This window comes from Salmo salar, chromosome 01, assembly GCF_965601325.2.
Source record: "Salmo salar chromosome 01, fSalSal1, whole genome shotgun sequence".
In the NCBI taxonomy this organism is placed as follows: Eukaryota; Metazoa; Chordata; class Actinopteri; order Salmoniformes; family Salmonidae; genus Salmo; species Salmo salar.
Window position 1 is genome coordinate 177,317,501 of NC_138291.1, and position 16,255 is coordinate 177,333,755.

Genomic DNA, 16,255 nt, shown 5'->3' on the forward strand with positions numbered 1-16,255 from the left:
CTTTCTCCCTCCCTCTCTCTCTCGCTCTCTCTCCCTCTCTCTCTCGCTCTCTCTCTCTCTCGCTCTCTCTCTCCCTCTCTCTCCCCCTCTCCCCATCTCACTCTCTATATCTCTCCCTCTCTCTCCCTCTCTCTCCCTCTCTCTCCCTCTCTCTCTCTCTCTCCCTTTCTCCATCCCTCCCTCCCATACCTGCTGGGAGCTTAATTAAAAAACAAAGGAGCTCAATGTAAAGGTCATTAACATGCTAATGCACAGAGAAGTAGGAGGTGATTTAACCGCTCGCTCCAGCCGTCCCCGGGGACCGAAGTGAAAGCATCTTTTTGATTTGGTTAATTTGTCCCTGCAGTTAGTAATTATAGCTAGGTGCTGACCTGTGATACTGATGCTAAGTTACGGTGCTCTTAACTCTATAGTACTTACCCTTTTACTCACTGTAATTGTGAGATCATTTCTGAATTTGCAATAAGAGTGGATTTAAATTGAGAGTGAATTGTAACTGTGAGCTTTTTGTAAAGTCCCTACAAGGGCCAACTACCCTTTCTTCTTTATCTGTTTTGCCAATGTCTGAAAACCTCACTGAGAAAGAGAACATATTCATTGTTTCTTTTTGTTGATGTCGGAACGGTCTAACAGGAACATTGAGATCCGTCCAGGAGGAACGGTCTAACAGGAACATTGAGATCCGTCCAGGAGGAACGGTCTAACAGGAACATTGAGATCCGTCCAGGAGGAACGATCAAACAGGAACATTGATATCCGTCCAGGAGGAACGGTCTAACAGGAACATTGAGATCCGTCCAGGAGGAACGGTCAAACAGGAACATTGATATCCGTCCAGGAGGAACGGTCTAACAGGAACATTGAGATCCGTCCAGGAGGAACGGTCAAACAGGAACATTGAGATCTGTCCACTCAAGGTGTTCTTGAAGATCAAACCAGCCCTTCTATTCATGACCAAATGCTCTTTGGTTCACAGAGTTCCAACTTTTCATCTTTATCAACTGCAGAAGTTTACAAGAGAAGCGTTAAGTCTCTGTAACCTGGGTTGGACATTTCCAGTAGACTGTGTTGTCTCATACACACATGAGAGGACTGGATTGGGATGTGGCTTATCTGACGAATCCTTTGATAAGGGCGCTGCTGTTTGACAGCAGTGGAAAAATCTGTTGCCTGTCTTGTATTTGTCAAAGCCGTCCATACGGACGACCGCAATGCAGCATTTTCCATAAAGAGACATCTTGGTCCAGTAATATCCCAGATCTAAAAGAAAAGCCTATTTAAATCTACTGCAGCATTTAATAACACCCTTGGCCACTTTGTAGTGCACACATGTTCACTCATTAGGTGGATGTGGAGGGAGCGGTTGGAAAAGGCCCCCCCACCCCCCAATCTGCTGTTGCACCCTGGGAGCAGGCCTCAGAGTCTGCTGTTGCACCCTGGGAGCAGGCCTCAGAGTCTGCTGTTGCACTCTGGGAGCAGGCCTCAGAGTCTGCTGTTGCACTCTGGGAGCAGGCCTCAGAGTCTGCTGTTGCACCCTGGGAGCAGGCCTCAGAGTCTGCTGTTGCACCCTGGGAGCAGGCCTCAGAGTCTGCTGTTGCACTCTGGGAGCAGGCCTCAGAGTCTGCTGTTGCACTCTGGGAGCAGGCCTCAGAGTCTGCTGTTGCACTCTGGGAGCAGGCCTCAGAGTCTGCTGTTGCACCCTGGGAGCAGGCCTGAGAGTCTGCTGTTGCACTCTGGGAGCAGGCCTCAGAGTTCATTATAGTATCAAAGAGACATTTAAAAGAGTGGAGGGAGAGAAAGAAATGTGTTGAGAATAATAATTGAACGGAAAATCACTCAACACAGACAGCATCTGCTTATCATATAGGTTTTAGCGTCAGCCAGACCACTAGAAAGGTGTCCCTCCAACCTATGATGGCCGTAACAGAGTGTAGCCACTGTCTGCTGGCTGTCTCTCATTTTAACTTGTCAACACAATGGTTCACTGACCTCTCATTGGTTACATCCCAAATGGCATCCTATTGGACCAGAGCTCCATGGGCCCTGGGTGAAAGTAGTGCCTGTAGGCTGTAGGGTGCCATTTTGGGACACAGTTTTGGTTTTCTCTCTCTTTTTGTCTTCTCTGAGGTAAGACTTTGCTGTCTATCTCCAAATGGAACCTACGGGAGAATCATAGAGATCTCTAGTCAACTAGACATACCTTCACATACAGAGAAATCACAGATACTGTGTTGCCATCCATAACATTCTATAGCTGTCTACCATACAGTCACCTTAGGACCTTGTACAGTCACTCATAACCTGCATGAGGACCCGTCATAGCTAGTATGACATTTTCTTAATAATATATATTTAATATATAATAATAATAATAATACAAATATATAATATATAATAATATATATTGGTTATGCATTAAGTTACATCTTTATATCTTTACTTGATGAGAAAGTTTGACCCATGATATATGTACTTATATACTTAAACTGGGTTTGAGAAAGTCATTCTTAACCCTTAACAACAAAACAAATCATGACTATTTGTTTCCTAAGGTCTTCAATCTTGATAGAAAAAGGCACACAAATAAATGGGAGTGAGAGAGAAAAAGGCGAAAAGAGAGAACGAGAGAGAAAAACAGTGTGAGAGAGAGAGATTGAGAAAGAGACAGACCGAGAGAGAGATTAAACGTTGAGATGAAAAGCCAGAGAGAAAGCAATGATCTCAGTGGGGAGTCTGTTGTCGACCGTCCTTGGGGATTAACTCTCCATTCCTAAACAGAGACTGACTAGAGACAGCCAGACTCCTCGTGCAGAGAGAGAAAGAGCTGGGTAGCGTCCTGTGTCAATATTGATGCTGCTGGGACGTTGGGGCAACCCTGGTGGTGGGAGGCCACAGAGACGAATTCTCAAGCCAAATATCTTGTGTGTGTGTGTGTGTGTCTGTGTGTGTCTGTGTGTGTGTGTGTGTGTGTGTGTGTGTGTCTGTGTGTGTCTGTGTGTGTCTGTGTGTGTGTGTGTGTGTGTGTGTGTGTGTGTGTGTGTGTGTGTGTGTGTGTGTGTGTGTGTGTGTGTGTGTGTGTGTTACCCGAGCAAACAACAACGTTATGCCTCTAACTTCATCAAAATGAAGCCTAATTATGGCAGTCAACTTGCTTCAGAAATAAGCGATGGGATTTAATATCAGTGAAATCGTGTGGGCTGGTGTGTGGGCTGGTGTGTGGGCTGGTTAGTCACCTTCATCACGATGTGTCCTGGCCAGTACTTTAGTCACCTTCATCACGGTGTGTCCTGGTCAGTACTTTAGTCACCTTCATCACGGTGTGTCCTGGTCAGTACTTTAGTCACCTTCATCACGGTGTGTCCTGGCCAGTACTTTAGTCACCTTCATCACGGTGTGTCCTGGCCAGTACTTTAGTCACCTTCATCACGGTGTGTCCTGGCCAGTACTTTAGTCACCTTCATCACGGTGTGTCCTGGTCAGTACTTTAGTCACCTTCATCACGGTGTGTCCTGGCCAGTACTTTAGTCACCTTCATCACGGTGTGTCCTGGCCAGTACTTTAGTCACCTTCATCGCGGTGTGTCCTGGCCAGTACTTTAGTCACCTTCATCGCGGTGTGTCCTGGCCAGTACTTTAGTCACCTTCATCACGGTGTGTCCTGGCCAGTACTTTAGTCACCTTCATCACGGTGTGTCCTGGTCAGTAATTTAGTTACCTTCATCACGGTGTGTCCAGGCCAGTACTTTAGTCACCTTCATCACGGTGTGTCCTGGTCAGTACTTTAGTCACCTTCATCACGGTGTGTCCTGGCCAGTACTTTAGTCACCTTCATCACGGTGTGTCCTGGTCAGTACTTTAGTCACCTTCATCACGGTGTGTCCTGGCCAGTACTTTAGTCACCTTCATCACGGTGTGTCCTGGCCAGTACTTTAGTCACCTTCATCACGGTGTGTCCTGGTCAGTACTTTAGTCACCTTCATCACGGTGTGTCCTGGCCAGTACTTTAGTCACCTTCATCACGGTGTGTCCTGGTCAGTACTTTAGTCACCTTCATCACGGTGTGTCCTGGTCAGTACTTTAGTCACCTTCATCACGGTGTGTCCTGGCCAGTACTTTAGTCACCTTCATCACGGTGTGTCCTGGTCAGTACTTTAGTCACCTTCATCACGGTGTGTCCTGGTCAGTACTTTAGTCACCTTCATCACGGTGTGTCCTGGCCAGTACTTTAGTCACCTTCATCACGGTGTGTCCTGGTCAGTACTTTAGTCACCTTCATCACGGTGTGTCCTGGCCAGTACTTTAGTCACCTTCATCACGGTGTGTCCTGGCCAGTACTTTAGTCACCTTCATCACGGTGTGTCCTGGTCAGTACTTTAGTCACCTTCATCACGGTGTGTCCTGGCCAGTACTTTAGTCACCTTCATCACGGTGTGTGTCCTGGCCAGTACTTTAGTCACCTTCATCGCGGTGTGTCCTGGCCAGTACTTTAGTCACCTTCATCGCGGTGTGTCCTGGCCAGTACTTTAGTCACCTTCATCACGGTGTGTGTCCTGGTCAGTAATTTAGTTACCTTCATCACGGTGTGTCCAGGCCAGTACTTTAGTCACCTTCATCACGGTGTGTCCTGGTCAGTACTTTAGTCACCTTCATCACGGTGTGTCCTGGCCAGTACTTTAGTCACCTTCATCACGGTGTGTCCTGGTCAGTACTTTAGTCACCTTCATCACGGTGTGTCCTGGTCAGTACTTTAGTCACCTTCATCACGGTGTGTCCTGGCCAGTACTTTAGTCACCTTCATCACGGTGTGTCCTGGCCAGTACTTTAGTCACCTTCATCACGGTGTGTCCTGGTCAGTACTTTAGTCACCTTCATCACGGTGTGTCCTGGTCAGTACTTTAGTCACCTTCATCACGGTGTGTCCTGGTCAGTACTTTAGTCACCTTCATCACGGTGTGTCCTGGCCAGTACTTTAGTCACCTTCATCACGGTGTGTCCTGGTCAGTACTTTAGTCACCTTCATCATTGTTACATCTGGGATCCGGTCAGTTTAGACCAGCTCTGGGTTAATGTAGGAACCTCTGCAGAGTCATTAGACCAGCTCTGGGTTAATGTAGGAACCTCTGCAGAGTCATTAGACCAGCTCTGGGTTAATGTAGGAACCTCTGCAGAGTCATTAGACCAGCTCTGTGTGAGGGAGATGCAACCAACTTCCCTTTTACGTCAAGCCCGAGCCCCCTCCTCGCTCATACAGACCAGGCAGGCTCACCCTCCCCCTCAAAGACGCGATTTCTTCAGAGGCCAAACTTGGAAAGGTATTAAATTGGGATTAGCTTCCCCCACACTGCAGTGCTTGTGTCATTCAAAGGGCTCTGTTTTGGAGAGCCGACCCTGTTTGATTGTGACTAGCAGCCGGAGTCTGAGTGAGGGGGCCATGCACAGAGAAGAAGTGGATTTAACCCCCGATCTGTGTATATACACACACACACACACACACACACACACACACACACACACACACACACACACATACACACACACACACACACACACATCCCTTTACCCCAGTCCAGCGTTCACTGTTAATTCCCCTTCTTCAGTTCTTCAGAGAAGGCTTTACTTCTCCTACCAGCTTCAGTGAACCTCTCTCTCCTCTCGGCCCCCTCGCTCGCTCCCCTCCTGGAGAGGGAGGGGTCGGTTGCCATAGCGGCAGCGTCACACATTGGATATTCCGAACCGACCTCGTTGAGAATGGAGCTCAGGAGGCCCCAACGCTGGGGGAAAAAGTCTGGATTAAACTCCGGGACAATGCCGGACAGAAAGATTCCTCAAGGGACAAATGGGAATTACAGGCCCCGTAATAATGCAAGGTGACAGAGAGAGGAAGTGGGAAAATAATGTCCTACAAGATTAGCCAGTTTGGTAAAAGGGCAAGAGAAGAAGGGAGAGAATAGAAAGCAGACTGATTCCATCCGGATGGGGAGTTGTAGCACTTCCCTAAGTTGTATGGAAGTCTCCGTTTTTAACCTTTCACCTTTTAATTCCATTTGATTTGGCTGACTGGGATTCCGATATGTCTTTGGCCTGATTGTGACAGCATGCATAGTCTCGTCCTAAATCCTTTGTCAAGGGGAAGTTTGTAAACTATGAGAATGAACTAGGGCTGGTCGCTGTACTGTATTTAACGATATACCAGTATTGATGCATGGACCGATTTGGGTTTTTACTTTACTTTCTATAACGGTATTTGAATGTTTTGGTTTGTGAAATGTTTAAAGTCCATTTTTATAGTTTACTTCCCTACTTGAGTCATCTCTCTCAGCTCTCTCTGAGTGAAAGAAATTCAGAAATGTTGAATTGAACAGTATAAACCAATCAGAATGGAGAAAGACCCATTTGACATCACTTATAATGTATGTGTTACCAACCTAGGGTCACACACTACTCATAAAGCAAATGTATAACTTTTAAAAACATAAAATACCGTCCAATTTGTTTTAAATAGTGTGATAGTTTGGCCATATCGCCAAGCCCTAGTATGAACTGTGGAAAAAAGCATTTTAATAATGTTCTCCAGCTCTCTTTATTACCCACTCTTCTATTTTATTTCTCTCTCACAGCCCTTCTTTCCAACCTCCCCCTCTCTCTCTCTCTCTCTCTCTCTCTCTCTCTCTCTCTCTCTCTCTCTCTCTCTCTCTCTCTCTCTCTCTCACACACACAGCCCTTCTTTCCAACCTCCCCTCTCTCTCGCTCTCTCTCTCTCGCTCTCTCTCTCTCTCTCTCTCTCTCTCTCTCTCTCTCTCTCTCTCTCTCTCTCTCTCTCACACACACAGCCCTTCTTTCCAACCTCCCCCTCTCTCTCTCTCTCTCTCTCTCTCTCTCTCTCTCTCTCTCTCTCTCTCTCTCTCTCTCTCTCTCTCTCTCTCAAACCCTTGGTGTACTCATCAGCCCTGAGGTGCTGTGATTTGGGGGCAGTGATATTACAGATGCTGAGCGCGTTATTAAACAAAGTCTCTGCGGGTCATTATCATACGAAGGAGTCGCCACGAGGCAGACGTCAGAGCCGGTTGTAATCCACACACACCATGGGGCATCCACCCTCCGCTCTGTCCCACCCCGGCCTCGCTGGGGCACCTGCCTGTAATATTCATGAAGCAGGATAATTGGTTTGGGACTCGGGACAGCATGGAACAGCAGCTGCCTGTGGAAGAGGTGGCTGGTAACAGCAGCTGCCTGTGGGAGAGGTGGATGGTAACAGAATGTTCTGTAGATTCATGTACTCTGGCAATTGTTACTGATTGGACTATCGTAGCTAAATATATGGGAAACAGGAGGACCATTTACCCTGATATTGTATTTGTCAAATTGGTGTCAGAGGTGGGATCCAATGTACCGCAGTTCAGGCTGTATTTCTAACTGTCTGATCAAATGTTTTGTACATGGGAACATTTTATCCCTGTTCAATCTTTTTGTTGGATGATTGGTTGTCAAGATGTAATTTCTGGAATTCAAAAAGTCATAGTACTATGCTGCTACTGCTGCCTACCTATCAGGCCTTGTTGCGTTGCAAATGGATCATCTCGAATCATTTAACACTCTGCTTCCCCCTAAACCCCCACAACCCCCCCCAGTCGGGCTCAAGCGGAGCATTGCGGGGGGCGTTCGGCTGCGCTTTTACAGTTGAGCGGGTGTCAAAAGGCTAAGGAGTCGCAGGGGGTAGCCTGCTCAGCTAGCCAAGCACAGCCCTGTCCTACTCTGTCACATATAGCAAACAGAATGTTACCAAAACCTTCTTCTTTTTTTTTGACGCTAGTCCGATGTTTGTTTGGCTGATTTACTTCAAATTCAGTTAAATTGTTATTTTAGAGCCTACAGGAGTATACAAGTATAAAATCTAACATTTATGATTGACATTATACTACATGCAGTAAATAGTAGTAATAATTGTACTGCTAAGAACAATATATCTGTAGTTGTTACAACCATTGGTCGTCACAAATAATTCAAGACTACTCCAAGCAATCTGTTCCAACTCTGGTCTCATCACCTATGCTTTCCCCTACTCTTGTCTCCCCAGGCTGTTTGCCACCAAGTGCAGTGGTTGCCTGGAGAATATAGCTCCTACTGAGTTTGTGATGCGTGCCCTGGACTGTGTGTACCACCTGGGCTGTTTCTGCTGCTGCGTGTGCGACAGGCAGCTGTGCAAAGGAGACGAGTTTGTCCTCAAGGAGGGCCAGCTGCTCTGCAAGAGCGACTATGAGAGGGAGAAGGAACTGCTCAGCTCTATGAGTCCTGACGCTTCAGATTCAGGTAAAAGTACAACTCTCCTTAAACACGTTTCCTCAGTGGTGCTGTACCCTGTTCCACAGACAGTGGTGCTGTACCCTGTTCCACAGACAGTGGTTCTGTACCCTGTTCCACAGACAGTGGTGCTGTACCCTGTTCCACAGACAGTGGTGCTGTGCCCTGTTCCACAGACAGTGGTGCTGTGCCCTGTTCCACAGACAGTGGTGCTGTGCCCTGTTCCACAGACAGTGGTGCTGTGCCCTGTTCCACAGACAGTGGTGCTGTACCCTGTTCCACAGACAGTGGTGCTGTACCCTGTTCCACAGACAGTGGTGCTGTGCCCTGTTCCACAGACAGTGGTGCTGTGCCCTGTTCCACAGACAGTGGTGCTGTACCCTGTTCCACAGACAGTGGTTCTGTACCCTGTTCCACAGACAGTGGTGCTGTACCCTGTTCCACAGACAGTGGTGCTGTGCCCTGTTCCACAGACAGTGGTGCTGTACCCTGTTCCACAGACAGTGGTGCTGTACCCTGTTCCACAGACAGTGGTGCTGTACCCTGTTCCACAGATGTGCGAGCTTCTCCTGTCTGTTCCTCTGGTTCTTCCTTTGTCCAAATAATGATGCAGCTTGCCAAACCAGTATGGTTAGTAGCACCATATGCTTTAGATACTGTGCAGAACATGTGGTGGTATCATTACAAACTGTATCTTCACTGATTTTAATACAGTAATGATGAATGACTTCAACTACTGTATGGAACTGTTGAAGAGATGGGCACCTGGCCAATAGTAGTGCACTATATAGGAAATAAGGAGCCTTTTGGGACATTATTTAACACCAGACAGGGGTTATTAAAACCCGGGGAGCTTAATTTAACATATTATGAATGTGTGTTTAATCAACAATTTAAGATCATTGATATTAAATACATGATCGGAGTCAAACATTTGGCTAAATGGAAGAAGTTGAAAGATAACCAATAACAGTAAGAAAGTCATGGAAATAATGAAGGGGGATCCATTGAATAGATGTAACAATGATTTTCCATTATATACTTTAGTGTGGATACAGGTCATTTGAAACGGTGGAGAGAGGTCAAAGAAACAGCGATGCTGTTTCAGTTCTGTCAACAACATCTGCTAGAACTCTGCTGAAACACACAATGTTCAAATTACTGTTGTCTTTTTTTTTTTTTTATCCAAAGAAGGCAAGACTTAAAACCTCTTAAGGATCCACCCCTTTCCCCCCCCAATTTTCGCCTAAAATGACATACCCAAATCTAACTGCCTGTAGCTCAGGACCTGAAGCAAGGATATGCATATTCTTGAGACCATTTCAAAGGAAACACTTTGAAGTTTGTGGAAATGTGAAATGAATGTAACACATTAGATCTGGTAAAAGATAATACAATGAAAAACCATGCGTTTTTTTTGTACCATCATCTTTGAAATGCAAGAGAAAGACCATAATGTATTATTCCAGCCCAGGCGCAATTTAGATTTTGGCCACTAGATGTCAGCAGTGTATGTGCAAAGTGTTAGACTGATCCAATGAACCATTGCATTTCTATTCAAAATGTTGTATCAAGACTGCACAAAGGTGCCTAATTGGTTTATTAATAACTTTTCAAGTTCATAACTGTGCACTCCCCTCAAACAATAGCATGGTGTTCTTTCACTGTAATGCCTACTGTAAATTGGACAGTGCAGTTAGATTAACAAGAATTTAAACTTTTTGCCAATATCAGATATGTCTATGTTCTGGGAAATGTTCTAGTTACTTACAAACTCATGCTAATCGCATTAGCCTACGTTAGCTCAACTGTCCCTTGGGGGGGCCCCACCGATCCTGTTAAATCACCAGACAGCTGTAGACACCCTCTCCCATGCCTATCAATGCAGAGTATATCAATATTGATTATTTCCTTTTACAGTTCTATAACAGTATCCTCTGCACATTTATTTGAAAGAGAAATCTGCTGCTGCATGTAGTAGTCAAGGGTTAGTTCAACAATGTTTCATATGATTCAAATACTTTTTGGTTGTATTTCCTTTTTTGCAGAGAAGAGTGAAGCTGAGGAGCTGGACGGGAAGCCTGAGAAGGGCTCCGGGGGCCAGGGTAAGGGCAGTGATGACGGGAAAGACCCTCGCCGTCCCAAACGGCCACGCACCATCCTGACCACCCAGCAGAGGAGAGCCTTCAAGGCATCCTTCGAGGTGTCCTCCAAACCCTGCCGGAAGGTAACCACCTTACCGTCTGACGAAACCATACAGATCCTATCATTCACAAGAGGAAATGATGTCATAGACCTGCGTAGCTCTAGTATGTTCCAATAATGGCAACCATCTTGGTCAGGAATAGATTAAATTGGACTGAATTTAATACTGTGTCTTAAACAGCCATGAACTTTAGAGCCCATCCGAATTTAGGCTTTTCCTACTACTATTGTTGTGCCTTACCAAATAACAATGTGTCTACCACTTCTAGAAGATACTACTAAGATATTACTACACTTGTATTAAATATTGAATAAAATGTCATTAAGAATTTAAACAACTATATACACACACTTTTATCGACCATCAAAAGTATACTGTATTTTAAATACTTTCTACCACCTTTTACTCCCTCTGTAAGAATGCTTTACAAGAGGGGGATTAAATGTATCTGTTTTGACTTCTCCCCCCAGGTTAGAGAGACGCTGGCGGCAGAGACAGGCCTTAGTGTCCGTGTTGTCCAAGTGTGGTTCCAGAACCAAAGAGCCAAGGTGAGATCTACCTGAACGATGTCTAAAGGCTGCTCCCCAAATGAAACAGGGTCACTTTAATCACTTTAATAAACATTTCAACAGTCAACGATCAGGTTTTTAGGGCACCTTAATGCTACTCTATTCACCGTCCCATGTGGCATTAGCTATTCCCTACATGGTGCACTCTATGGCCCAAAGGGCTTTGGTCAAAAGTAGTGCTGTATATATAGGGAATAAGGGTGCTATTTGGGACGTAGCCTAAGATTCACTGAAGTATGAACCATATTGTCTATACATGTTGGTCAAGCTTTTGCGTCTGTTATTAACCAGCATTGTGTTTTATTTGTAGATGAAGAAGCTAGCCCGGAGACAGCAACAACAGCACGAGCAGCAGAACTCTCAAAGGCTAGGCCAAGGTAGGCTGCTCTAGTTGTGTGTGTCTGTATGTCTGTGTGTTTTGTGTGTGTGTGTGTGTGTGTGTTTTGTGTGTGTTTTGTGTGTGTGTGTGTGTGTGTGTGGTGTGTGTGTGGTGTGTGTGTGTGCATGCACGTGCGTGTGTGCCCAAGAGGTGAACTGGCTGAGAGTGTGGTTTGGAGAGGAGATGGAACATGTTGTAAGAATAGGTGAATAGGTCAAGGACAGAAGAGATCTTCACCTGTATGTTTCTGTCCTCCCTCCAGAAGAGATATTCACCTGTATGTTTCTGTCCTCCCTCCAGAAGAGATCTTCACCTGTATGTCTCTGTCCTCCCTCCGGAAGAGATCTTCACCTGTATGTTTCTGTCCTCCCTCCAGAAGAGATATTCACCTGTATGTCTCTGTCCTCCCTCCAGAAGAGATATTCACCTGTATGTCTCTGTCCCCCCTCCAGAAGAGATCTTCACCTGTATGTTTCTGTCCTCCCTCCAGAAGAGATATTCACCTGTATGTTTCTGTCCTCCCTCCAGAAGAGATATTCACCTGTATGTCTCTGTCCTCCCATCCAGAAGAGATATTCACCTGTATGTCTCTGTCCTCCCTCCAGAAGAGATCTTCACCTGTATGTTTCTGTCCTCCCTCCAGAAGAGATATTCACCTGTATGTTTCTGTCCTCCCTCCAGAAGAGATATTCACCTGTATGTTTCTGTCCTCCCTCCAGAAGAGATCTTCACCTGTATGTCTCTGTCCTCCCATCCAGAAGAGATCTTCACCTGTATGTTTCTGTCCTCCCTCCAGAAGAGATATTCACCTGTATGTTTCTGTCCTCCCTCCAGAAGAGATCTTCACCTGTATGTCTCTGTCCTCCCTCCAGAAGAGATCTTCACCTGTATGTTTCTGTCCTCCCTCCAGAAGAGATCTTCACCTGTATGTTTCTGTCCTCCCTCCAGAAGAGATATTCACCTGTATGTTTCTGTCCTCCCTCCAGAAGAGATCTTCACCTGTATGTTTCTGTCCTCTCCAGAAGAGATATTCACCTGTATGTCTCTGTCCTCCCTCCAGAAGAGATATTCACCTGTATGTCTCTGTCCTCTCCAGAAGAGATCTTCACCTGTATGTTTCTGTCCTCCCTCCAGAAGAGATATTCACCTGTATGTCTCTGTCCTCCCTCCAGAAGAGATATTCACCTGTATGTCTCTGTCCTCCCTCCAGAAGAGATATTCACCTGTTTGTCTCTGTCCTCCCTCCAGAAGAGATCTTCACCTGTATGTTTCTGTCCTCCCTCCAGAAGAGATATTCACCTGTATGTCTCTGTCCTCCCTCCAGAAGAGATATTCACCTGTATGTCTCTGTCCTCCCATCCAGAAGAGATCTTCACCTGTATGTTTCTGTCCTCCCTCCAGAAGAGATATTCACCTGTATGTTTCTGTCCTCCCTCCAGAAGAGATCTTCACCTGTATGTTTCTGTCCTCCCTCCAGAAGAGATCTTCACCTGTATGTCTCTGTCCTCCCTCCAGAAGAGATATTCACCTGTATGTTTCTGTCCTCCCTCCAGAAGAGATATTCACCTGTATGTCTCTGTCCTCCCTCCAGAAGAGATCTTCACCTGTATGTTTCTGTCCCATCCAGAAGAGATATTCACCTGTATGTCTCTGTCCTCCCTCCAGAAGAGATATTCACCTGTATGTCTCTGTCCTCCCTCCAGAAGAGATCTTCACCTGTATGTCTCTGTCCTCCCTCCAGAAGAGATCTTCACCTGTATGTCTCTGTCCTCCCTCCAGAAGAGATATTCACCTGTTTGTCTCTGTCCCATCCAGAAGTGATGTCGGGTCGGATGGAGGGCCTGCTGAGCTCCTACACCCCCCTGGGCCCCCCTCAGCAGCAGCAGCTAGTGGCTATGGAGCAGAACGGCTACGGCACTGACCCCTTCCAGCATGGACTCACCCCACCACAGATGCCCGGAGACCACATGAACCCATACGGTGAGGACAGCAGCACAGAGTCAAGTCACACAGGCAGTACACACACACACACACACACACACACACACACACACACACACACACACACACACACACACACACACACACACACACACACACACACACACACACACACAGTGGTCTAATTAGCTTGGTCACATTATGAATCATATAGGCTCACCTTATACTAAGAATAACATGGCATGGCTGAATACTCTGTGCTCTGGGAGATAATTCCCCCCCACCCCTGATATCAGGTAGTTGCATATGTGTGTAGCATATTGTACAATTGGCCTAAAGATTCCTGTCTCTCTGGTGAATTGGTATCCTGTGAGCCGATGGTTTTCAGATGGTTTTCAGGTCGTCTTCAGGTGGTCTTCAGGTGGTTTTCAGGTGGTTTTCAGATGGTCTTCAGATGGTCTTCAGGTGGTTTTCAGATGGTCTTCAGGTGGTTTTCAGGTGGTTTTCAGGTGGTTTTCAGGTGGTTTTCAGATGGTCTTCAGGTGGTCTTCAGATGGTCTTCAGGCTACAGCTTTGTCCAAACCATCACCGCTGTCTCATCTCCTAACACTCGCCCCAAATGATGTCATCCTTCACCAAACCCTTGGTCCTTACGACCCCCCCCCCCCCCCCCCCCCCACCACACACACACACACACACACACACACACACGTACTGGTTTTATTGCTGCAAAGGCTAACCAATAATGTGTGTGTCTGATTAAAAATGTATGGGCCATCAAGCTGTCTCTGTCCTGATGTAATGGTGTCATTTAGATCCAAAGCACCAGCAACACCCAGGAGAGAAGACTCCTCGTAGCTGCAATTAAACACTGGTGCCATGGACTAAGAAAAGAACACGCAGTCTCTGGTTGTGTTGCCACAGTGTCCCCGTAACACTCATTATTTTCTGTTGTGTGCCATCTTTATTGAGGCTTTGGAAGCACTTTGATTCAGGTGGCAATAGGTGCAATCAGAGATATTGCAGCCCACACACTCCCCCATTAACAGTGAACGTTCATCCCAGCTGATTTAAAGTTATTGCCACGGCCAAACCACAAACATTAACAGTTTTATTTTTTTTTTGGGGGGGGGGGTTGTTCTTTATCCGTTTAGTTTTTTTTTGTGTAAACAGCTCCCTCCCCCTGTCTGTTTATTTATTTGAGCAACTAGTTCACATAACCTCACTCATAGCTCTGTTTGTCTTTGCTTCTGTCTCTCTTCTCTAACAGGAAATGACTCCATTTTCCACGACATCGACAGCGACACGTCCCTCACCAGCCTCAGCGACTGTTTCATGGCGGCGTCCGACATTGGCTCCCTGCAGGTGCGGGTGGGGAACCCCATCGACCGTCTCTACTCCATGCAGAGCTCTTACTTTGCCTCCTGAAAGTCAACCCCGAACCGAAGGGGGTTGGGGATGGAGGGATGGAGGGAGGGAGGGATGGAGGGAGGGAGGGAGGGAGGCAGGTGAGGGGATACTCAGTACATAACTGTACAGCCATAAAACAAGCTTTTGCCTCAAGAAAATAACTGAAGGGAAAAACGGAAAGGTACCATGCAAAAAAAACTATAATCTCCACAGGCTTGTAGCCAGGAACTAAGAGAGAAGGACAAACTTGAAGACATAATTGGACACTTTTCCCCGTGTATTGGAGAAGCAGTGGGAACTTAAACTACAACATGGTTAAGAACGGTATTGGAGGGATTTCTGCGGGATGTTTGTAAAAAAAAAAAAAACGAATGTCGTTGCATCTATGCTCAGAAGAATACTTATTTAAGTCCGCATTTGTATATATAATGAAATGGGAATATTTGTTTGACCTGAATTCTAAAGGGGAAAATGTATATATATATATAGTCCAAGTCACTGATTTTGAAACGTCAGTTAACCAGTAGAGGACTCAGTCATCCAGCTATGTGTCCAAGCTTTATCAACGGAAACCTTCTCTGAGCATGTGTCCAAGTGAACCTTTCCTAAAAGCATAGATAAAAAAAATATATATGTATAACACCAAATTGAGTATATTACGATGTACAAAGTTGGTATATGCTGATCATGTTTCTTTATCAACACTACAACAACCATAAATCATTTTGATAATATACGTTTCACCATTAAGCTTCTTGGATGTGTGATATTAAAGAGAGTTTGTGAAAGACATGATTGGATTAAAAAAAAAATGTTTTGTTTAAGTGTATATAGTATATGTGGAACATTCTCAAAAACCAAGCAGTTTTGCATGTTGAAATGGACACCAATCTATTTATTAAAGGACAACATGCTAAGTGATACTTCAAAAATGGAAAAGCTTTATTTAAAAAGGCAAAGATCCCAGTGTAAAGTAGTGAGAAGAAGCATTATAATTCATTTCTGTCCTTTTGATTATGAAATTTATAGTAGTATTTTTTTGTTGTGTAAATTAGTATCACTGTGCTATTTATTTGTCACGAGCTGACTGAGATCTTGTCGAGAGTGCATTTTTATTGCTACAATTTGCTAAATTACCAAAGTTTGTTGGTACTACAAAATAAACTCTGAAAAACCCCAGTTCCTATTTCTTGTCTTCCTTAATATTCTTCTTACACATTTTTCAATGACATACTGGATCTGAGAACGACACATTTAAATTCATAACCTAAATGTGAAAATAAGGGTCATTAGATGTAGGCCTATTCAGTCCATTTTATAATCATTCATATGAAAGATGGCAATACATTGTTTCTGCACCATATCTTGTGAGGAAGAAGAGAAGAAGAAAAGAAAATCAAGCATATCTTTCAGTTCAGGTAATTAACCAACAAACACTAACATTGGAGGGGTA

At 45.3% G+C, this 16,255-nt stretch overlaps 1 protein-coding gene across 1 annotated transcript in view; it reads left to right on the forward strand.

Moving 5' to 3' along the window:
* The window catches only part of LOC106571993 (LIM/homeobox protein LMX-1.2), a 101,883-nt gene extending 85,902 nt beyond the window's left edge, over positions 1-15,981 (forward strand). The window contains exons 3-8 of the mRNA XM_014145671.3: positions 8,074-8,306; positions 10,346-10,524; positions 10,974-11,051; positions 11,383-11,449; positions 13,267-13,431; positions 14,663-15,981. Coding sequence (XP_014001146.1) covers positions 8,074-8,306; positions 10,346-10,524; positions 10,974-11,051; positions 11,383-11,449; positions 13,267-13,431; positions 14,663-14,820 — 880 coding nt within the window. The 3' untranslated portion in view covers positions 14,821-15,981. The remainder of the gene's footprint in view (positions 1-8,073; positions 8,307-10,345; positions 10,525-10,973; positions 11,052-11,382; positions 11,450-13,266; positions 13,432-14,662) is intronic.
* Positions 15,982-16,255: the final 274 nt, after the last annotated feature.